General features: G+C 41.7%; 1 protein-coding gene across 1 annotated transcript in view; it reads right to left on the minus strand.

Annotated features, from left to right (window-relative positions):
* The window catches only part of MRPS27 (mitochondrial ribosomal protein S27), a 54,162-nt gene that overhangs the window by 22,964 nt on the left and 6,373 nt on the right, over window positions 1-24,825 (minus strand). The window contains exons 3-4 of the mRNA XM_083404222.1: window positions 20,757-20,827; window positions 16,665-16,723 (exon numbers count right to left, since the gene is read on the minus strand). Coding sequence (XP_083260348.1) covers window positions 16,665-16,723; window positions 20,757-20,827 — 130 coding nt within the window. The remainder of the gene's footprint in view (window positions 1-16,664; window positions 16,724-20,756; window positions 20,828-24,825) is intronic.

The raw sequence follows: 24,825 nt of genomic DNA on the forward strand, positions 1-24,825 counted from the left end.
TTCACTCATATTCCCCTGTCACAACGTAGGTAGCCAAGGAGCAACTGGTGAGATTTGTAGCTTCAAAAGTTATACAAACATAAAATCATGGTTCATTTGAATCATGAATGGCTGCTGTAGAATCATAAATGTAGCACATATTGCCAAATTTCTAGACAACTCTATAGTCATTTTGAATGTTCCCCATCCTGCCCTCACTGTGGGTGTGGAAACATGTGAATTCTGAAACATGGTAGGAAAACCTTCAAGAAAAAATATTCTTCAGTACTGTATCATAAACTTCCTACAAAATTCATTTGTTCCCTTACTAAGGTTATATTGCAGAAAGATTGGCTGACAACTTCTTTGTCCTTATCTACAAAGAGAAAATTTGGGGGACTCATTTTGTTCCTCATATTCTTAAGCCTGGGGATTCTTTCTGATTTAGGATTCAAGCTGAAATGGAAGATTTCAGGGCCTTTTAAAGAGATGTTTCTACAGTTGCTTGCTCTCTCTTTTTGTTCCTTCCCCCTTTTCTCTTTATGTTGCCTGCAGACAGAGTTCATCTGGTTTTGTCTTTCTATGGCACCATTTTAGATGCTGGACAGATAAATATTATTTTTCTTTAAGCAGAGAGAACAGTTTTGCTTGCCAATAACTTAGCATGAAATTAAACCAGTCTTGTTATTCTGGTACATCATAATAATTGGCTCCAGATAACCAGTCACAGCCACTGCCAAGGTAATGGCAACCAGAAAAACAGTCTTCTTCCTGTGATAAATAAAGGCTGAACAGCCATCCCTCTCTCTCCCTCCTGTTTAGCCTGGGCTAGGGAAGAGATACTGGATTATTCTGTAAAGGAAGGATAATGGATGTTAGAAGCAGCAGGATCTGGCCTGGGTGGGGCAAATGCCACTGGCAAATAGTGGGCAGCAATGGTCCCTTCCAACTCTGCAGTTGTCGAGGTGATTAACTGCCTAGAAATTCACTCTGGGATGATTATGCCTGTTGATTATTTGGGAAGAGTGGCCTGAAAGACAAACTGTCACTCCGAATATCAAAGCACCAAAATGTGTTTTTAAACAACTTCAGGTGGATTCAGACAAACAACTGAGGTAATGAGATGGTGACTAGCCACCAAAGGCATGGATCACTCATGTGAATATGTGACTCATCACTGTCAAATAGCTATGGTGTAGAATTCAAAGAACTCTAGGTAACCTCACCTTTTGGTTGCTGTGGCAGACGCCCCTTTGTGACTTTCTGAATTAATCGTCAATTGGTTTCATTTGGGCTGTTTCCAGCACAAATGACTGAAGGATTGGGATGATCACTTCTCTTGTAGCTCCATCAATAGTAATAAACACCAGCATAAGTAGAGAGATTGAGCTGTACTCATGGCAGAGCCAAGTTTGGGTACTGTAGGTTACCATGCTCAGATGACTGTTGGTAGCAGTGTGTGCACGACCGTGTGTAAGGCTCCCTAAGGACCCAACACTCCATTCAAGAAGGGTCTGGTTCCTTTTTGTCCATTTTAGTTCCCTATGACCTGCATGAAAACTCAAAAAATGGCATAGTAGATGCTTTTACAAATACGTATTATTATTATTATTATTATTATTATTATTGTTATTGTTATTATTATTCTCATCATAATTCAACTGAAGGAATTGTTAGTATATCTCTGCTCATAAATCTCGATAACAGGATATAACTAGGCTGTGGAATATGTACAAGGACCTGAGGAAGACTGGGGGTGGAATGTGTAATCTATTTATTACAGTTCCTGCGCAAACCTTTCTGAAAGGAAAGAGAGCTGTGTGGAGCAGTGCTTGGTGCATTGCATCTTAAGACTACAGGAAGCCAGCTATGATAATCGAAAGAATACCCAAAGGGGACCCAAATGAAGACCCAAATGAAGAGGGGACCCTCTGGCACTTCTTGTGTACTGAATGGAAAGACCATGAGGTTTCCCTGTGGCTTTCTGCTATCTTTATTCCTCTACATTCCTTATCACCTATTCTTTCAAAAGGGAAGATCCCTAAAGAGCCCCGCTGTAACTCTGGCCTTCTGTTCTTTAATATTTATGCAAAGAAATCAATCCGACAGATCCTCAGAGCCACTGAACTGGAAGGCATTTCCAAACTCTCCCTCTCAAGCAGCGGAGGATGACTAAATCATACTCACCCCAGGATTACGCTGAAATTTCTCCAAATAAGATAGAGAAAGCTCCATGTAAGAAACACGGTCACAGCCTGTGAATTCTTCAGAAGGCCACATTTCCCTGATCAGCTGCCATCAGCTGTCAAGGCTTCACTCTCAAGCAGCAGCCAGGACTCTAGCACAAAAGAAAAGCCCACTGGATGAAGGGAACCAGTGGAGCAAGCCACAGCCCCTGGAAGTCAGAGACCTCTGAACTGAGAACTCCCCTACGACAGATTCTTTCTACACCCTCAGACTCCCCAGTGCCTGCGCCCCATCCCAGCAGGCACAAGGAAGGCACTGACTGAAAGGTGACAGAGTGCTAGGCTCTAAGCCAGAGGACTACTTTTTTTAAGGCCGTCCATTGTTGGCAACGAAGCAGAGTCTGGGAGGAGTAGCCTGGGTCAAGAGGGATAACAGGGCTCCCTTGATCTCCAGACTTGCCTGAGCAAGTTGACTGCCTAGAACTAGCCAAGGTCCTGTACCTCAAGCCTGACTATGCAACCCTAGGGCGTTACACCAAAACTTAAGTGCAAAGAGTATGAAGGCAATACCGGGTCTGGAAGGCCACAGCCCAGCTTTTTCCAGCTCTTGGAGCAGATGAGAGAGGCAGAATGTGCTACCTGCCAGAGGGTCATAAAAAGGGGACTAGAATCTCTGTTTCAACTCTGTAAGAGGAATGGAGGATCTGATATATACCAGTGATTGAGAGTTTGGAGCCACAGCCAATAATTCACTGAGATTACTTAAAGAGGAACAAGAGGATAGAATTTGTGTATACAGTGGTACCTCGGGTTACAGACGCTTCAGGTTACAGACTCTGCTAACCCAGAAATAATACCTCGGGTTAAGAACTTTGCTTCAGGATGAGAACAGAAATCACATGGCGGCGGCAGTGGGAGGCCCCATTAGCTAAAGTAGTACGTCAGGTTAAGAACTGTTTCAGGTTAAGAACGGACCTCCAGAACAAATTAAGTTCTTAACCCGAGGTACCACTGTATGCCCTTAAAAGCAGAAGAAACAACACAAGGATCTTAAAATTTTTGTTGGGTGCTACTACGTTTCAAACTGCTGTATTGACGTGCTCATATTTGTACAGCAATCCAGAAACCCAGCAGCACTGTAACTACATACAACTTCAATGCTACACCCAAAATTTCATGCATGCAACAGCTGATTTCAGTGGGATTACGTTCATGCTTCTAAAATAGAAACTGTAGAGAGAAAAAGCTGTCTTTCTCTAAATGTAAAAAGGAAAAAGGGGAAAGGGTGAGAGAGCAGTATTTATTTATTTATTTACTTACTTACTTACTTACTTACTTACTTACTTACTCACTCTCACTCACTCACTCATTTAGTATACTGCCTTCCATCCATGGATCTCAGGGCGGTTCACATCATTCATATCCAGGACAAAGAAAACTGGAATTAGCAGGAATTAATGCAGTGGAGGCTGGTCCACTTGGGACAGGCATGTCCAAAGACCATTTCAGGGGCTTAATCCGGGCCGCTGGTCGGTTTAATCCAGCCCCTGTGGCAGTTTATTTCATGGGTAAAATCCTTTAAAAAAGGTCAACAACTTTGGTTGGCCCTCACAGCCCTTCACTTCATCAAATCTGGCCCTCTTTGAAAAAAGTTTGGACACCACTGATTTGGGCCAATGGGGCATTTCCTCTGCCCTCAGCCAACCCCTGCTTCTTACTTATAACAAGCCCAGGGGGTAGCACTGCCTGTCAGCTTCTTCCTCCTTAGCCTCATTGTTGCTCTTGAAGAACTCAGCAGGGAGGAGGATGGGTAAAAAACTATTGGCTCTGCCCATCAATGGCTCTGCCTCCACTTTATGTTGGTCTCTCCACCTTATGCCCTACTGGTTCAAAGAAGCACCAGGTACCACTGAGGTTGTGACAAATTATGGAGTCCCTAGCTTAAGAATTTACTTTATTTCTAAGTTCTAAAATGAAGTAGCCCAAGTCAAAGGTTGTTTTAAGATGGGGTTGCCCTATTTCAGAGTTTCTCAACCTTGCGTCCCCAGCTGTTGCTGGACTACAATTCCCATCATCCCTAGCTAGCAAGACCAGTAGTCAAGAGTGATGGGAGATGTAGGTCCAACAACAGCTGGGGACACAAGGTTGAGAAACACTGCCATATTTCAAACAGTGAAAATCCGGACAAAGTTGAGCTGTTTTCAGTTTTGCCCAAAGTTGTAGAGCCCAGACACTACTGCCAACTGCAGTATTCCAGATACGTCCGGATGATGTATGGCAACCCTATTGGAACCACGTTCCATATCATACATACAGTATGCATACACTGTGCATGAAGTATACTTGCTCGCCTCTGAAGTAGCCAAATGTGCCTATTTTACCATGTTGCCTATGCACCAGGGAGCTGTTTCCAAGTTCTTGCTCAAGGTAAATCAGATCCATGTGTCTTAGTGAAATGCCGTGGCATACATTGCATATATGCATTCCAAAAATCTGCATGTGAACATTTATTTTTCTAAACAGATTTCCTGCCCTACCTCCACCCCGGTTTACTTCAGATTTTAACATAATTTCAGAGGAAACCAGACAGAAAACAAACGCTTCAATTGCTGATGAAGCTTTCAAACTGCCAGAAATAAGCTGATCTACTGGAATGAATCCAAAGCCACTTCACTTTGTAAATGTAAGTCATAGCTCTCTGTGTTGAAGCTTTAGCTTTTAAAAAAATGCCACGTTCTCTCTTCCCAGGCATATTTTTAGGTACAAAGCTTAATAATCAAATAGATTCCAGGCAGGCTTAGTATAGAAACTAGAGGGCTTGGGAGGACATCACCAGGAAATCTCCTTTGTCTGCCATTTCAAGCTGTAAGCAGTGGAAGAAATCCTCTCCATTATAAAATAAAATAAAAAAATAAAAAAGGCCCAGGGGCACTGATCACGTCTCACTGTCAAAAGAAAACTGCCCCACAAAACCCTTTGCTTCTTGAAAGTTGGCTTTTAATCATCCATGAGTAAAAGAAGCTTTCCTTTTATCTCCTGGCCTGTGTCAACCTTGCATCCATTTATATGTATGCATGCCCATGCCCCCTCCTCCTTCTCAAATCCTTGTACAACCTATTCAGTGCACAAGTTCTTATAGGAACAGTGCACACTTCTTTTACTCCCTGGGATGTAGAGTTAAAGAAGGGATTCCCTCCCAACCCAGCTTTGTAAAAATTAAAATTTCCAATGGCATTAAGGAAACATTTCCTCTGTGCAATGTGTCACAAATCTATTTAACAGCTACGGCAATTACTATTATTATTTAAACCTTTTACACAGCTACTGAAATCAAGGGGGAAGGAGAGAATTTCAAAGCAAATAAGGACAAAGAAGTAGCTTTCTTCTTTGCCCGCTTCCCCACTGAACTAGGCCTGTTATTTACATTTTCCAGTAAATAAACTATGAAAATGCAATCAATATTCACCCACTCTTTGAAGAAAGGCTATCAGACCTGCAGAGGGTTTTTTTTTAACCAAGAATTTAAAGAGATAACATTAATTTTAAATCTTTTGTTATAACCACTAACATGGAACATAAAGGCTATTTTTAAAAAATAAACACCAACCTAATCTACTGAGCATCCAAAGAAAATTTCCTTCAAAATTATGAAATTTATCCCAATAAATCTGCATATAGGATAGGTTTACTATCTGCTTAATTATATGGATCTCTATTTGGGCAATTGCTGAATGATTTGGTCCAAATTAAACACATGCTTGAATTTGGCTGGATCTTGCTAGATAATTGCATCTAACATTGTACAACAATCCATATAGAATTGAAAGCTATTTCAAGGTCATCTAGTCCAACCAAATCATCTAACCAATGACTGGCACAGTCAGCTTAGATATCACTTCTCATATGTTGGGGCGGGGGTAAAGAAGGGTGAGTTGTGGTATAAAATGCCTAAAACTCCAAGGTTCAATACACACATTCTTTAGAAACTACCTCATTTCGTTGCACGGTCGTAACTGTACCATTTATGCACCAAGCTCAATGCAACAGCATTATCAGTTGCTGGCCACAGTTGTGGAACTACCTTGCCTCCAGAGGTCTGCCCAAGCCCACTCCCAAGCATCCGTCAGGAATCTGGAATCTTGTAACTACTAGCTTCATGGCCTGAGCCTCAACACTAGCCTAGCTGAAACTAGCCAATCAGAAACTCTTCAGGCACAGGATTATGGTATGTTGCCTCTGGAATAAAACACAGATGCATCATGCACAGGATTTCTCTATGCAGATGTCAATTCCAGTTCAGTACTGTGCAAGATGCTGGCAGCTAGGACCAGATGCATGCACTGCTATGCACAAATAACACCTGAATAAGATTTATGTCAAAATCAAACCCTTGGCTGTAGCATCTAACCCACAGGTCTCCATGGGTACAAAAACAGAAGCACCAGTTAGGCACAGTTTTCCAATTTCTTTACATATTAGGATTATTACATATATGATGTAAGAGGGTTTTGCTTATTTGTTTAAAACCCCTAAACATAGCTTTGGAATCTTCTTAAAAAAAAAATCCTCAAAGGATAGGAAAGAAGAAGAAAGATCAATGTTTCCCTTTTGTTGTCATCACTGTTCAGTGATGTATGCCTAAAGAACAAACATTTTAAGAACTAGTTTCCCTGAGGTTTTGCTCTCCTGTAATCTCCCTCCCATTCTTCCTCTCCTTCTGTAGGAAAAAAAGAATATGCTTTTTCATGTATAAAGATCGGATACTGTTTTCACTGTAAAGCTACAAACTCTTTGAAATACTTAAGAAACCAAACTGGGAAATGTCTTTCTTTTTTATAAAAAAAATCTACTCACAATAAAGAAAAACAGTCATTAAGGATTTCTTCCTCTTAAAAATTACTTATGGGCTTCACCCAGTTGAAAATGACTGGATTTGAATACAAATTCCTTTAATAATCTAGTGTTAGAGCACACACTCTGATAGGCCCCTGAAAACACTGGAGGATGATGGAGTGAGCTGTTACTATAGCAACCTGAAAAGAGATTCTCTGGTGCTTTCCATAGTCCCAGCACAACTACAATAAAGTCTAATTTACAGCCAGACATTTGCTTGAGTAATATTTTCCCCTGTTGCTTATGTCATTTATATTATTATTTTTTAATGAGCCATTCAAAACATTTAACTTCTTACTTTGGAAACATTATCCAAACATCAGCAAGTCTGTAATGCACCAGATAAAACTCATACAAGTACTGTTTTTTTCAATAATGCTTAAAAGGTCAGGTTTATTAGTTAGATGCATTCCTTCCTCAGTGAAAATTATACAGAGCCATAACCGCAAACAGGATAGAAACGGTATTTCGATTTCTCCCCTTGACCCACTGTAGATGTATGTAGTTAACCAATTCCTCACTATAATAAGGACACATTGTTGTGGCAGCTATCAACTCTGAATGGGGGCACAGAGCACAATTAGAGAGGAAGATATATCTGTTCAAGAACAGGCAGCAAACAAGTCTACGCTACTAACTAATCACATACTTAAGCCGCGAACACTTCATGCAGTGTCAAATAGGGCACATCTTCAATGTTTAAACAAGGCCTCTGAAAAATGCCTGTATTTTTTAGCGACATGAGAGCTTGAAATGCTTAACTGTTTCTGTAATTACCCGCAGAGAGCAAATAATCTAAGGGTAGGAAGCCTTCAGAGATATGTTTTCCATATCTCTGGAAAATGTTTCCCATAACAACACAACAAGCAGACATTGTTTGTTTGTGTGAATGAACAAGGTAGCACATCCTAGATCTCAGTTATATTTCTTGTTTTGAGCTGAACTGAGATGTAATCTTCAAATTCCAGTTGTGCGCTGTTGCTGTTTTAATGAGAATGCCAATCTTAAAACTGTTTGGGAAATCCCAAACCCTAAAGTAAAAGGCTAATAAAAGTTCATTAGTAGTACTAGTAGTCTTTCTATGACTTTGTTGTTCCATTACTTTTTGGATCTATCATTTTCAAACATACTGAGGGCTGTCTGTGGAAGACTGGAGTTGGAGCCCAAAATCTTTGGTTGGCAAAGGCTCAGTAGATTATAAACCTGATGACAGGACCTGTGTTGTTATTAAATCTTTGTACAGAACCTGGAAAGCTTAATTTAAAAACTTGGTAACTGAATTCAGATTTGGTACGATATAATATGAAAGGAACATGCATCACATGGCTCTGCTATTAGTCAAAAAATGTTCATTTGCAACTATTTTATTTTTGCTTAAGCCATGCTAGTGTGGTATCTTTTTGCACCCTCAGCCCCTCATTACTTCTGTACAGGGCAGCTGCTGCTATACTCGTTCGTTCCTACCCACTTAATCTCCTAATTCTTCACTATGACAACCATATTCCACTGTGTGCGCCTGCCCCCAGCACTGCACCAATCGAAAATGCCAGAAATATAATGGATGAGATGAAATGTCAAGAAAAACAAATGGAGGCCTTGTATTAAAAACAAATCAAGTCTCGCTTCTTTTTACATTCAAACACAGGTTAGGAACACATGGATCTGATGTTTGAGGCTTCGCACCCAGGGGAACACGGGTGTGCAGGGCATACCAACAATGCCTTACTCCTGGGAAACAGTCATGAATATGTTACCAAAATCAGCCTCTCTGATTAATGATGCACCCAAGATGTCTACCTTCAAGCTGTGCTGCAGCTCATGGCTGTGAAGTCACATGCCAGGCTTATCATGAATACGTAATTAATTTTAAAAGCCTTATTGTATTGAACAATATTACACTGCCTCGATTATACCCAGGAGGTAATGGGGCTCTAACAATAAATTGTTGTACAATTAGCTCCATCTGCCTCCTTTGGTTATTAGCACTGGTGACACCTTTCTTCCTATGAGTCAGGATTAGATGCCAGGGAGCTCTTTACCAGGAGAATCAAGAAAGCAGAGCCTGCTTCTGTGTGTGTGTGTGTGTGAGAGAGAGAGAGAGAGAGAGAGAGGTGTGCAAATGAGAAAGATGGTGAGCACAGGTGACTATATTTTAAGTGAGCACATGCGCCAGAGAGGTGTGCTGGGCATTTGTGAAACGCTGCTGGTAGGAAAGTACCCTGGGAGGTGAGGGGAAGCTCTCATTAAATTTCTGATAACCAGCTGCTATTGGATGATCCCTCAAGAGATCAGAGTCTTACAGCAGCGTGGAATAGATAAGGGAGCTGGCCTAAATCAACTTAATCAATGAATCAGTGGCCTCAGCCAGCTCTGCTATTATGCAGAGTAGGACAGCCGCCTCGGGCAGCTGACTGTAGGTATCATGAAAGGGCTGCAAATTGCTAAAACATTTAATTTATTATTATCATTATTGAACCTCTACTGCCAGCGAGGAGGGCAGATGCTTGTGGGATTTCCTGTCTCAGGTGCCAAAAGAATATGACCAGCTTTGGATATTATGCATCGTACCATAGGCAGCAAAGTCTTGGGCCAGCCCTGACTAGGGGCAATTGGTACTGTTTTCCTTCACTTGGAGTGAGCGTTTTGAGGACTGGAATACTTACCATATTGGCTTGAATATAAGCCACACCTTTTTTCCAAATTCTGACAGTGACAAGTTAAAGTGCAGCTTATATTCGCAACCTTCCCTTTCCCCCAACAGCTCCGGGGAGGCTTGGGAGCAGCAGGCAGGCTGCGCGCCGTTGTCCCACGCTCCTGGGCTGCTCTCTGTGGCGAGAGGGAAGGCCGCTGGCAAAATGGTGTGGGGGAATGTCCCCTCCCCTAAATTCTGAAGGTGCGGCTTATTTGAGGGTGCGGCTTATATTCAGGCCAATACGGTAAATCAAGCATATCTGGGGGGCCTAATTTGGCCCACTGGTTGACTTAATCCGGCCCCGTAGTAGTATATGATGTCCTGGGGCAAAATTCAAAGAAAAGCTCAGCAAATCCAAAAAAAAAAAAAGCTCAACAACTTTGGCCAGCCCTCATGCATGTTCATTTCATCAAATCTGGCCCTCTTTGAAAAAAGTTTGGGCACCCCTGTGGTAAATTTTGGGGTCTGACTTAGGTCCAGAAAGCAGAAAAACAGCAGACAATTTATCTCTATCAAGTTTTCTTCTAAATGCTTTGTGGAGTGAACAACTAACAGCCAAATAACGTCACTGTGAAGTCACTAGAAACAAACCATCCATCAGGGGAGAAATAAGAGCTACTCCTAACAACCCCATTTATCAAGTGGTAATTTGAAAGGGAATGAGTCACTCCTGGGAGAAGAGACATTCAATTCTTAATGCTGGCTCAACATCCAGATGAGAGAATTCCCACACAAGAAACCAGAAGTAGCTTAATCTTTCCAGGAGTTACTATCATAGTGCGCATTCACACTTATTGCTAGATTTGTGGGTCTTGTCTGAAAGCATTTTAATTAAAAGAACCAGCTCCTGTACACATAAAATGATCTGTACACATAAAATGGCTGTCGTGCAGAGGCTGCTTTAAACAGATTTCTTCAGCAATTGCATCCAGGCAAAACAGTGCAGCTGTTAAAATTGCTTTCCATTTATATGGGGCACAATTCAGCCAAAAGTTTAGTAGGGGGGGGGGGGGGAGACTGAAGCAAATCATTATTTTTAAATGAATTTCTTACCCATTTTTTACCATGAGGTCCCAGGGGTTTCAACAATATAGGAACCCAGTATTAAAATTAGGTGAAACGATTCACAATCAGTAAAACAGGGTGAGTCCTAAAATATGTATCTCAGGTTTCAAAAGACAGCATTCAGCAGAAACTATACAAAGAAGGAACCAGATGAAACCCTGTGGGGGAGGGAATTTCAGATCTTAGGGACTGCCACACAGAATGCCATGTCCTCGGCCATCTCCCTCCCAAACCTTTGAGGGTGGCAGAACTACAAGAGGGTCTGCAGGGAAGCAAGCAGTATTTCACATATCAGGAGCCTAAATCATATAGGCCTAAACACCCATGTGTTTTACAGTGGCTTGTAATTCAAGGCAGAAGTGAGACTGGACTGGGCACTTTCTGTTCCAAAACAACATGCAAAACACTGGCTAGTTCATCCCACAGAGAGAAGTCATGTTTTCACCCTCATTTATAACAATAATCTTTTTCCTGCTCTACTTACAACTCAGGCATTTAAAAAGAAAGAAAGTTGAGTGAGTTGCCACTGAGGAAAAGGTGGCAATGTATGTGCTATAAATATCGCACTGTGTTATACAAACCTGAGAAATATCTTTCTCCACTTTTCTTTTTCCTTGGCACATGGCTGTATCTGTGCATTTCTGCACATTTTGATTTTCTTTAGAATTTAGAGCATATTTCAAACAGCCTAGAATGTTTGCATTTACTGTTTCATTACCATTGGCAAGCTGGGTACTTCACTGAAGCCGTTTCTGACTTGCGAAAAGGAATCACATTAGTTTCTGAGGTTATAGATCCCATCTCACTACCATTGTCGTACAAAAATTAGGTGATATTTAGGGAAGTTCCACTCAGAGAAGACCCAATGAAATTAATCTACATGACTAAGTTAGGTTCATTAATTTCAATGGATCTACTCTGAGTAAAACTCAGCATTTCTCCTTTCATTTATTGAAAGAAGTGCAAAAGCTCAGAACACTCTACTCTCTCTCTCTCTCCATGGTGCAGTATGCAAGGTTTTAATTTTTTATTTTAAATCACATTGAGAATTGGGGGCAAAGAGGAGAAAGCAAGCTGAAAAACACAGACCAGCTAGGCCCATGTATAATATTCACCAATTTCTCTGAGCTGTCAATTTATTTATTTTTCCAGGTTGGGCAATGTGAGCCTTGGAGCTATTTTGCAGGTGGGAAAAAGTTAGTTTCACAGCAAATGTGTATTAAATAGGAAAAAGCAGCCAACCACAGCTCCCCAAAGTGTGTGCCTGTTATCCTTTGTTCTCTTTGTTTTGTTTGATGTTTAGGAAAATGAGTGCAATCATAACTAACAGCTAATTTAACGGTGACGTTACAATATAGGAAGAATGTGCTACTTTTAAGCAAAAGGAAATATGTCGCATTCAAACAAAAAACAAAGAAACCGAAGAGGAAACACTATTATTCCCGAGATGGCTGAGCAGTTCACAAATTCTGAAGACTGATCAATTAGCACTTAGGAAAATCTTTCCATTTGCCAGTTGGTGCTCAGGCTTGCCTCTTAATTAGCCCTTCCAAGCAGGCGTATTTCCACGACATTGGGGGTAATGGACAATGAAATATCCTTGTCCTCCCCCAGCTCCACAGATGCTTCCCCTCCAAACTTCTCAAGGAAAGACTTGGCCAATTTGCCACGATCATTTCCATAAATCTCATTTACACTCTGTGCTCACAGGTCCCATCGCTCTCCTCCAGCCCACTTACGGCATCCCTTCACTGCCCATGCTTAGGTGAGGCAAGACAGCTATAAAATCATAAATGAGTTTTCCCTTGAAATAACAGACCAAACAGGTAATTACAGGTTACTAATGAATCCAAAAGAGCTTGCATTGAAAGAGAGAAATCTGTGCGCAGTAACTTACCTGTACTAGGCAGGGAGCCAGCCATGTTTACTGTACCATCTTGGCTGCCATCTGTATTTTCCAGCTACTGCTGACCTTTCTACAACTTCTAAACCTCATTTCCCAGCTGTTCCTACATAAGCAGGATAGCTAAGAACGAAGCAATAATTAAACGCTTCTGATGCCAAGACGATATGCAAATTAAGACCATATCTAAGGTCCTAGCCAACGAGATGCTGGTATCTTTGAATAATGAGTCAGTGGTAGCACTTTCGTGTTTAATCTTTCACACAGCCTTTGACATTTGGCAGTAAAAAAGTGGTGCGTGTTTTTTTTAAGGGTAAGTGAACAAGGCATTCATGGATGGTGATGTGTAAGACATAAATAAGTCACTACCATAAAGCTGCGTAAGTACTTTTTTTAGCCAAGTGAGGTGGGTGTTCTTTTTTAATAATTAATTCTTATTGCTTTTTAAAATATACAAAAAACACAACTATAGCAACATATACAGACAACGTAAACTATCAGCTAATCAGAACGGGCATTTTATTAGAGACACATAACATAAAGAAAAAGAAAAACCATGCTAAGTAAAAGGAAGGAAGGAAGGAATTCCAAGTTTATCACATTTTGTTGGGCGAGTCCTTTGATGTTCTTTTTTCTCTAATAAACTAATAAAAATCATACCACCCTACAATATTACCTTTCTTCAATTGTCCACTGAGCACTCTTTAAGCTTCTGAATTAGTGTCATGATACTGGCAGTGTTAGAAACTTAGATAGAAAAGCTAGGAGCCAAATGGCTTCTGGGACCCGAGTTGTGGGCACCAAAACAGAATATTTAGTCGCCACATTTTGTGGAGGTTGGCAACACTTTTTATTTATTACTTTGATAAGCATGAACTAATACGCAATTCACATAAGAGACACATTGTTAAAATCACATTTTTATCAGAAATTGTTAATACATGTTTAATTTGATGTTTACAATAAAAACATCAGTCCCGTACTTCGGTTTTCAAAACATTCTACTCTTTATTGTTAAACTTCTTAACATGTTGTCTCTCTTTAACATATACAGTGGTACCTTTGGTTACAGACGCTTCAGGTTACAGACACTTCAGGTTACAGACTCCGCTAACCCAAAAATCGTACCTCGGGTTAAGAACTGTGCTTCAGGATGAGAACAGAAATCGTGCTCCGGCGGCGCGGCAGCAGCAGGCCTCATTAGCTAAAGTGGTACCTCAGGTTAAGAACAGTTTCAGGTTAAAAACAGACCTCTGGAACAAATCAAGTTCTTAACCTTAGGTACCACTGTACTTTGAGGCTTCAAAGCACATACATTTCAGTAATCCTTGAGTGTCGACCAGGCACGAAAAATGGCACCCAGACTTTTTGAGGTGCTCACAAATGGAGAATCCTTAGACACAAAATGCGCCTGCCACCCTGCTAATTTCGATCCCTGGATACAGGCATTCAGTTGTAACACCTTTCATGTACTGCGAATATATTGCTACTTTGAGATGTGTCATCAGCAAGAGATGCACACTTGCTTTTAATTGGTTACCCTAATGAGCAGGGGGCTGAAGTGGATTGTATTTGAGGTCTCTTTCAATGCTATGATTCTACTGTCAACAAGGCAGTTACTATGTCCTTTGGTTTCTGTGAAGCCTTCTAGCAGTGTTGGTTAAAGGGATAATGAAACCTGCATTTCACCCTGAAAGCTATTAGAATTCTCATTGCACCATTAAAAATAAGAGTGAAAAACATAGGTATAAAACTGAACCAACCAATTATTCATAATATGTAAAAGTCAAATAAGGAGCCGCATTTGCCTTTTGAACTCTGTCAGCAATCCTCTCTACTGGTTCTTCTGATTAATGCAATAGACCCAGAAGTAGCCTTCAACTCTCACAAAGACACACAAGACCTCGAAAATAGCAGTTTTAATTAAATTATGACCTGGAGAAAAACCAAGCAGAAGCAGAAGCTGTGAACAGGCATGTCATTCCACATATTTTATTCAAGGCAAAGCTGGTGGCTCTGTTCTAGCTGCTCAGTTGCACATCTACATTTTGCAACAAGAGTCCACTGCCAGAGGATAGTAGACCAAGTATCCAAAGCAAGACTAAAGGTTATTTAAACACTCACAATTCTAGCTGCAAAAGGGTCGCCGACATGAAGCCTGCTGGTGCCAGTGTGCCCACAAGCACCTCCTATGGCACCTGCAGGCCATTTCAGCAAATATCGCCTCAAAAATCTACAATGCGTGGGAAACCTGTGTGCTCCTCCTGGTCAGTCTCTGTTTGCACTGGCTCTGACTCTCCTACGTTTAATGCACTGCTTTAAGCAAGTCCACATTTAATTACAGGTCAGGACTGAACACTCATATTCCCTTCCATTCTGAATACAAGAGATGAGGGAAAGAGCCTCTCTCTGTAAGTGGCTGATATGTGTGCCTTTTGTTTCTTTTGGGGGGGGAGGGGGGGACTGAAGGGGCAGGCATGCCAGCACCATTTTGTGTTCCTGAATCCTTTTCTCTTATTTTAGATGTGGCAGCCATTTTGTGTTATGTCACCCCCGAACACAAATCAGCATTTTTGTTAATGGTACCCCCTGGACCGCCCTCAAAATTCCAGATGTGATAAGTAATCTGCAGGAAATAAATGTGTTCGGCTGAATCAGATGTACCAGATTCTTAATGAAGGGAGAACTCTGAAGGAACTGCCTTTGCTGGTTGTAATTAACTAGTTTTACACTTGAAATCATACATGAGTTTCAACACTGTATAATGAAAAGAGAGTTTGACTTGAGTACCATTTTCAAAACGCAACTTAAAATCACATAATCAGCCTTTGGTCTTAAGAAAGTACCTTCTTTTGCTACCATGGTTCACGTTACGTAAAATGGGAACAACAGCAGTCTATCTCAAAGCAGTGTTGTCAGAACATAAAATGATGGTGGCTGTAACACACCTGATCCATTAAGGCTTCAATCCCACGCATACTTAACTGGGAGCAAACCAATTAAACAAATAGGGTCCTACTTCTGAGTAAATATGCACAGGACTGGGCTGCATAATTGGTATAAAAAGTGCTACAGAGAGAGCCATTTTGGTGTCAGAGTTAGGGCTTCCCACTCAGCCATGAATGCCGCCACCATCATGGTCTGCCAGCTTCACCTAACTTGGAGGGTTATTGTACGGCTAAAACAGAAGTGAACCACATATGCTGCCCTGAACTCCTTGCAGACAAGTCAGAATAAAAACATCAATAATGCTAAACCACATTTTGCCACATTTGCATTCAACATTACCATACCACAACCCCAAGCACGCATAGCAAGGTGAGAATGCTCAGTGTACAAATCTAGCAGTCAGTGAGTCTAGAGGTTACCATACAAACAGCAGAAAGGCACATCATTACACCCCATATTGGCCCCTGTCAACATATCTTCACTGGATTTGGTAGCCAGCATTCTTGCCATGGCCCCCCACCCCACTTCCGGAGGGGACAGGGCCCTCTGACATTATGCAGAGCTTGAAACTCAGGACAATTGTGAAGAAGGGCAGGAGTTCAAACCCACATTGCTAAGCTTCAAACTACCAGGAAGCAGCAAGAAGTCTAATAGCTTTCCAAGTTTCTGTAACGCTTACTGCAGCATCAGAGAGGGTCCCTGACATTCTCCCATGCTTCTAAGTCAATGTGGCATCATGGAGAATCCTCACACTTCTCCAGGTGCATAAGAACAGTGAGGGCTTTTCCTGTTCCTATTTTCTCATCAAAAGATTTACTCTCCAGGGCTGAGCTGGTTAATGCATTTATGGATCCTTGGTCACCTATTGATTGATGATCTGCAATATAATTACAAGTAACACCTAACTGTCCCCAACCAACAGCTTGACGCAAATATTCAATAGCCTTGATTTCTTTATCTCATAAATCAAAGTTTGGAAACCAAAAAGGTTGCTTACTTGTAAAGATAATACTCCGCTTGATCCACTTGTTCACGAGAAGTAATGTTGTCTATAAACTGAAGGAGAAAAAGATGGTCAGCTCAGAGTGCAGAATGGTGCAAACCTAACTAGTTTTGTGAATGGTTCAACAAGTGTTACGATTTGCAACTGAAGAACATTACAGTTCCAATCGCTTGCCAGGTAAATGGAACATCATATGATTGTACTGAACACAAACACAGTCAATTACAATTGGGACATATGGCAAGCTATTTACAAACCAGTTGTAACTAGGCTACTCAATTCTATTCCCCGTTCCACCTGTTTTCCTGCCCCCACCTTGCAACTGTCAGTCAGCAATCCTTGGCCTCTGAAGCTCACACAATCCTCAATGACCTGTTTTTGTGCTTCACCTCTCTTAGCCCTCCCCCACAAAATATTTGTACTTCTACAAACTTTGGAGTTCCCCCAAATCTGCTAATGCCTCTATCTTGTGCAGTGCAGAACAGGTGTCATGCAACGGCACAGACGTCTGAGCATCAGAAATAGAGGGAACGACTCCACATTATTTATGTAGTTGTTAAATTTATATGGCTGCCCATCTATGCTTTTTTAAAGATTGTACATTATGAAGATAGGCTCGAAATACACAGTAATAGTGAAAGGGAACAATGGCTGGCAAAATCTTGGGAGATGAAGCATGAGTAGGACATCCAGTGACCATCGGGTGGGGCTCCAATATATTGCATAGTTCCTTCAACCTTTCTTCAAGCAAAAGCAAAAAACAAATTATGTAAAACAGTTGAAATATGCAAAACTTGCTTAATTTGCATAATCTATGCAGCTCACAGGACTCCATATGTTTTGGTAACGTCACAGAAATTCTTTTTTCTTTTTTCAAAAAATGCAAAGTGCATGTAGCGCCATCAGAAATCATCACTATGAAGTCTACCCTTCATGTTTTCATTTATCATTTCCTTCAGAAACGCCAGGTCGTTCCCCATTTCTAGGACATAGTGAAACATGAAACGCTGGGAAGCCTAGAAGGGAGCACAGCAGGACTTCATCAAAGGCAATGGAAGCTCCTGAGAGAGCTCCTGAACAACAACTACTACTAATTTATTTATTTATTTATTATTATTATTATTATTATTATTATTATTATTATTATTATTATTATTATTATTTAAATTTGATCGTCACTTTATGTTGCCCAAGACAACCCAAAGCAACTTACAACCAACCTTCTAAGCTGTAGCAGGTGTAGCTTATCCTATCACTACAGCACTGTGATGGGGAAAGTCCTGTATGGTGAAATCTTACTGGGCTGGTGGATCCCTATTTTCCAGTATCTGTCAGGGGCAGGGAAAGAGCTACCCGCTCTTAAGTCCTTGGATGTCACTGAAGAGCAATCATCCATTCTCTCGACTTTGGGGATTAAGGACACATGTCCAGTTCCACATGAATGCAGTATATTGAGCTATGTATAATTATCGGTGAACTGGAAGAAGCCAAATGGAAGCAGCTGCTTTCTCTTTGATGTGGTACCGGAATTGGAGAAAAACACCCAATTAAATGAACAAACAGCATGTGCTGCTCTGGTTTTAAATGAAATGCTTTTTTCACAACACACTTAGCTGACCTATGGAACTGTCTTCCACCAGCTTTAGTTATGGCCAACAACATAAGCCATTTTTAAAAGGGGGATAAGGCAAACATATTACCGTATTTTTCGCTCTATAAGACGCACCAGACCATAAGACGCACCTAGTTTTTGGAGGAGGAAAACAAGAAAAAAAATATTCTGAATCTCAGAAGGCAGAACAACAAGAAGGATCGATCCCTCTTGCTGTTCTGGCTTCTGGGATAGCTGCGCAGTCTGCATTCGCTCCATAAGACGCACACACGTTTCCCCTTACTTTTTAGGAGGGAAAAAGTGAGTCTTATAGAGCAAAAAATACGGTAATTGAAAACAGAAGTATCAACAGTATTAATATAGTTCATTTTTCCTCCATGAAGAAAAAGCACAGCTGTTGGTAGAGCAACTTCATTTTCAGAAGGACCCCGTTTCAATCAACTGAGTCTCAGGTGAAAAGAATCAGGAAGCATACAATGTGCAAGGTTCTGCCTGTGACCCTGAAAAGTCACTGCCAAACATAGAATAGATCAGAAACAGGAAACTGATAGCTCTCAAGATTTTTGCAGACTACAACTCCCATCATCCATGACCATTGGTTATCTGGCTGTGGCTGATGGGAGTTTGAGTCCCAAAATAAAGTAGACAATCCTGGCCAAGCTGGATAAACAGTCTGAGCCTGATACAAGGCTGTGTTCCTATCATATAATATCACTGGTTGCCTATTTTAAGATATTCCATTAATTTATCTGGACTCTTTTCAAGCCCAGGTTCAGGCCCAGGTATAGCATCCAAACCGATCTTTGTAGGGAGAGGTCTGGGGGAACGATAGTTGATTCTCTTTGAGGGGCCCCGCACTGCAGTGGTTTCATTTCTATATATGAGACGGTAGCAATTGGAAACTATTACTTGACAGCATGTGAGTTAACTTGTGGTGTCCCACAGGGGTCGACATTGTCCCCCACGTTATTCAACATCTATATGAAGCTGTTGGGAATGACATCATCAGGGGTTTTGGGATCCCCCTGATGACACACTCCTTTATCTCTCAATGCCATGTGAATCAGGAGAGGTGGTTGAGATGCTGGGCTGCTACCTTGAGGTGCTAATGGGCAGAGTGTGGGCCATTAAACTGAAACTGAACGCAGACAAGCTGAAGGTGCTGAGTGTTGTGGGCTTTAGGGTCCAGGAAGTGAGCAGACAACCTTTTCTTGACAGGATGTACTCCCCTGGAGGGATCAGGTCCATAGCTTGAGTTGGGGGTGCATCTTGAACCAAAAATTGTCTTTTCATCTGACCTCATCGTTGTATAGATTTCAAAAAAAGGTCAAGATGCACATTTTTGTCCAGGCCTTTGTGGGTGGAGGACGAAACCAGAATATCCTTCCCATTGCAGTGCTGTAGTTATTTCCAACTGATTCTCTAATCTGTGGCCTAGTAATGTTTATGCAGAACATTTTATTTGAATTGAGCAACATGAAACCCTCTCTGGGACCATAGGTCCCAACTCTACGGGGCTGAGGGCCCTCCCAAAGTAAGCAGGGATAGGGCTGAGCCCCCCCAATCTTGAGGGGCAGGGCCCCACCAGGCCTCCCCGCAGTGGTGGAGGGCCACCCCAGGGCCCGCACCCTCCGCCCAACGTCACATGTGTGATGTCACAAAAATACGAAGAGTCTCCCCCCCCCCCATATTGTCACATGGAACTTGGCATCTCTGTCTGGGACTGTGTGGTGAAGTGTGGGCTGTATATGACTACAAATAAAAAAATGTAACCTACCAGAGGCTGGGATTTAAAGACAGGGAATGGAATATTGTATCAGGCTACTAGTTTGATAAGCTATTAGTTGTAGAATGCCCAGTACACTTTAATATGAATACAAATAATTAATAACCATCAAGTGTCCTCATGTTTCCACATCTGGACACTACAAGAACATCTGGCCTAGTACGGCTACAATGTTCTTTTCCAGGCAGTCTTATCTTTCTTTCTTTTTCAAAATCCAATTTAGTTGATTGCCTTGATGCTATATTGACATGCATGACCTCCACATGCCAGCAATACTTTATTGACACTTTAGAACTTGGAATCTTATCTCTAGACCTGGGGGAGTTAAGAAGTAGAGCTTGTACTACAAAGCATTAGTGTTATAGCCAAAGAAGGTCAGCTCAATAGTGAGACAAATAATGTAGATTAAAAAGTAATAACAAAGCTTGAGAAGAGAGATTAGAAAGAAGGCACATCACACTGAGGCAAATCATCTCAACTCATCTCAGGGCTTTAAATGACTATCATTGTGCCCTCAGCACAATACTAACTCAGTAACTTTATATCACAGTATAGCATATGCAGCAAAAAATATTTCAGTTCAAGATCTCCTGGAAGAAAAGAGGTTATATCTGACTAGGGGCTTTTTAGCGAGGGTTGGGGGTATTGTGGCTTTCATCTTTAGCCAAACTGGAGTTTGCATTCTTACCCGGGATACAGTTAAGGAGCTGACAGGAAGCTTTCTTTCATAGGTTCTGTCCATCAGAGTGGCTAGTTCAACTGTAGAAAGAAAATAAAAAATCTTCAATTATCACTAATCATTTCTGAGAAGGAAGAAAAACCCAAAGGAGTATAAACAAAGTTACTCCGTGATCTGGACTAAAAGACAGATAAAAGCATTTAATGTAAGCCTCCATTTTTAAATTTCAGCCATGGAAATGTAATAACTTCTCCTCACTCCAGCCATAGGATTTGCTGCTAGCCTACTCATCAAAAGTTAGCACTGCCTTCTCAGGGAACAGTGGACATGGAAGTTAGCCTTTCTTCCTACAACCATAGCTCTACGCCAGGCTTTCTCAAACTTGGGTCTCCAGCTGTCTGTGGACTACAGTTCCCATCATCCCTGACCACTGGTCCTGCTAGCTAGGGATGATGGGAGTTGTAGTCCAAGTCTGGGAAACCTTGCTATAGAAACACAGCGTAAAGCTGCATAAACTAGAACTATGGCTTTTGAATTGGACACAGACTTGAAACATGTATGTTCTGAAATTATCAGAATGAAAACTGAATCTGCACAATTTATTCCAGATGTAGACTTCTGATTTTCTATTTCTGAACTTTCAAACCCCTTGGGCAAATGCTGTTGAACTACCACTCTCATAATCTCATAAGCCATTCTTGCTGGGGCTATTGGGCTTTGTAGTTCAGCAACATCAGGAGGGCTAAAGGCTCTCACACCTCCCACACAGTAAGCCCTACTAGAGCAGGGATGGGCAACCTGTGGTCTTATGGATGATATTGGACTCCAGTTTCCATCAACCCCAGCCAGCATGGCCAATGGTCAGGGATGATGGGAGTTATGGTCCAGCAGCATCAGGAGAGTAACAGGTTCCCCACCCCTGCAATACAGCTTCGTCATGCTAATCATTGGTGCACAAGACTCTTTCTTTGGTAGAATCATAGATAATCTGGTCCAACCCCCTTCAATGCAGCAATCTCAGCTAAAGCATCCATGACAAATGACTGTCCAAGCTCTGCTTAATAGCCTCCAAGGAAGAAGAGTCCACAGCCTCCCAAGGGAGATAATGCCACTGCCAAACAGCTCAAAAGTTTTTCCTGATGTAGTGTGATGTCTTCACAAAGTACTTGGAAATCTTTGCCAGAGCTTTTGCTCCAGTATAAAGCATGCTCTGCTGACACACATTCATCAGCCCCATCGTGAAATGCTTCAAAAACAGGTAGTAGAAATCAGGTTAACTGAACAGAGCAGCAGTTCTGCCAGCAAAGCTTCAATTACTGTTTCACTACTGGGAAAGAAATGAATAATTCATTTTGCATTTGCCTCTTTTATACACTTGCAGCATTCCTGCAAAAAAGATAGGACTTTCCCTTGATTCATCGTATGTACTCTGTGCAGCTTGTTATTTAATATTTTAAACTCTAGTTGTCATTTAGTCAAATTGAGTCTCATGTGTCAGATAACAACAACAACAACAATAATTTTATTATTTATACCCTGCCCATCTGGCTGGTTTTCCCAGAGAAGGCCCTCTGCCTGGTTCCCTGTAACCTTGCTTCTTGCAGTGAGAGAACCAGCAGAAGACCCTCAGAGGAGGACCTCAGTGTCCAGGCTGAACACTGAAGGAAGGAGTGTAACCACTGTATAACAGTGACCCCAGCTCCCAGCTCCTCTAGGCGGTTCAGAAGGATGTCATGATCAATGGTGTCAAAGGCCATTGACAGATCCAGCAGGACCAGGAAACAGCTTTCACCTTGGTCCCTGGCCCGCAGAGATCATTGACCTCATCCCATGATGAGGCCTGAATCCCGATTGGAAGGGATCCAAATGGTCCGCATCCTCCAGGCTGGAGTTGTTCAGCGACCACCCGCTTGATCACCTTGCCCAAGAATGGAAGATTTGAGACTGGACGACACTTGGCCACATTGGTTAAGCGTCTGTTCCCAATATGAGCAAGACTATTCTAATCAGATGGTAAGTGGCAAACTCTTAATTTAGCTGGATCAGTTCTTTATCAGTATAGCAAGATTACAGATGCCCTGGGTACAGAAGGCAAATAGTATTTCCTTTAAGGCACTGTTTTTCTCAAACTTGGGTCCCCAGCTGTTGTTGGACTACAACTCCCATCATCCTAAGCTAGCAGGACCAGTAGTCAGGAATGATGGGAGTTATAGTCCAACAGGTTTGATAAACACTGTTTTAAGGGCTAGGGAGAAAAACTTACTAAAAAGAGACTTCGGGCACCTCTGGGTTGAACAGTTATTGGCTAGTTTCCAATCTCCCCTTTTCAGTGTGGGTTGTTACTCAGGAGAAAATTGTCAATCTTTGTCTGGTGTCTCTATTACCTATGGTGTACAAAAGATATATATAATCCTTCTACAAAGCCCAAATTACTGAAAGTGGTATGGAAATCTCATGAATCAGCCAAAGAAAATCATAATTAATTCTAAATTCAGAGTGACATCCATCCAACAACTAAGAATAACCTTCCAAAATAATGAGATCTAAGATTGCCTATTGATGAAATTTGCTTTACCACTGTCTGTAGAGATTAAAATTCCCAGTCCCTATAAATGGGTGACTCAAGGGACTTGTAACTAGGAATAAAGCTTTTCAACTCCCAAAACTGCTGGTTCAAATCTGGCTCAGGTCAGCACCAATCAATGGAAGGTTATTGTATAATAGCTGCTTGGTATCCTCTTTGAAATAAATCAGTGGTCTTAAGTTTAGTTTCTAATGGACAGGAGGAAAAACCACTAGCACAAAGACGTACTGTAGATTGCAGGCAGTCTCCTTAAGGATGTCAGTACTCTCATATGGCATTCAGTATTTCAATATGTCAGTATCCTCATATGGCATTCAAAAAACCACTGTTAAGCAGTAAATTTCTCCTGCGGTTTAGACAAATAATGGGATTTTCATGTCACGTCCGAGGCCTCGTGCGACCTCTTCTGGTTTTCTACCAGATGTTACGTTGGAGGCTTCGCAAGGCTCTGCATGTTGCCTGGGAGGTTAGCACCCACACAAAAAATTAATCTGTGGGCCCCTTAGAGTTGCCACCAGTGCTTGGCAAAGGGGCACAGCCCTCACCCCATTAAGAAGTAAAGAAGAACCCTGCTGGAACAGACAAAATGGCCTATCTAGCCCAGCATCCCATTTCCCACAGTGGCCAACCAAATGCCTACAGGAACACAAAACATAAGGGCAACAGACACCTCCCTTTGTCGCCCCCCTTCTACCTGTATGCTGCATCAGCATCTGATTCTGTAGAAAGCATATAACTAGTAGCTGTTGACAGCCAATGGCCCATCTAATAAAGCATCCTTTCTTCACAGTGGCCAACCAGATGTCTATTAGGAGCTCAAAAGCAACACCTGGGCTCAAAAGCACTCTCCCCTCTTGCAGTTTCCTGCAACTGGCATTCAGAAGCCTCTCACCATGAAAGCGGAACATAGCCATGGTGGTCAGTAGCGACAAATAGCCTTATCCTCCATAAATGTGTCTAATGCTCTTTTAAAGCCATCCACATTGGCAACTATATCCTTGTGTCTATGAAAAACTATTTCCTCCCCCCCCCCCATCCTGACTCTCCCTCCATTCAGTTTCACTGGATGACCCCAGGGTCTGATATAGCGGATGCTCGGGTCGCGAACATGATCCATGCGAGAAACACGTTCACAACCCATGGAGTTCACAACCCGCAGCACCTCGTCTGCGCACGTGTGGGTCGCGATTCGGTGCTTCTGCGCATGCGCCCAAACCCGGAAGTAACCCATTCCGGTCATTCCGGGTTTGGTGCGGTGCGCAACCCAAAATCACACAACCTGAAGCGTCTGTAACCCAAGGTATGACTGTATTATGAAGGAGGGAGAAAAACCTCTTTTTCTCCACTTTTTCCACATCGTGCATTAATTTCATGAAGCTTGCTTTATTCACTTGAAAGCATTTATAAACTGCTTAATATTTTTAAAACCTCTAAACATTGTACAACGTAAGAACAATAAAAAAAAATCAAAACAAAGAAACACAACATAAAACT

Source organism: Podarcis tiliguerta (genome assembly GCF_965153285.1).
Source record: "Podarcis tiliguerta genome assembly, chromosome: 11".
Classification (NCBI taxonomy): Eukaryota; Metazoa; Chordata; class Lepidosauria; order Squamata; family Lacertidae; genus Podarcis; species Podarcis tiliguerta.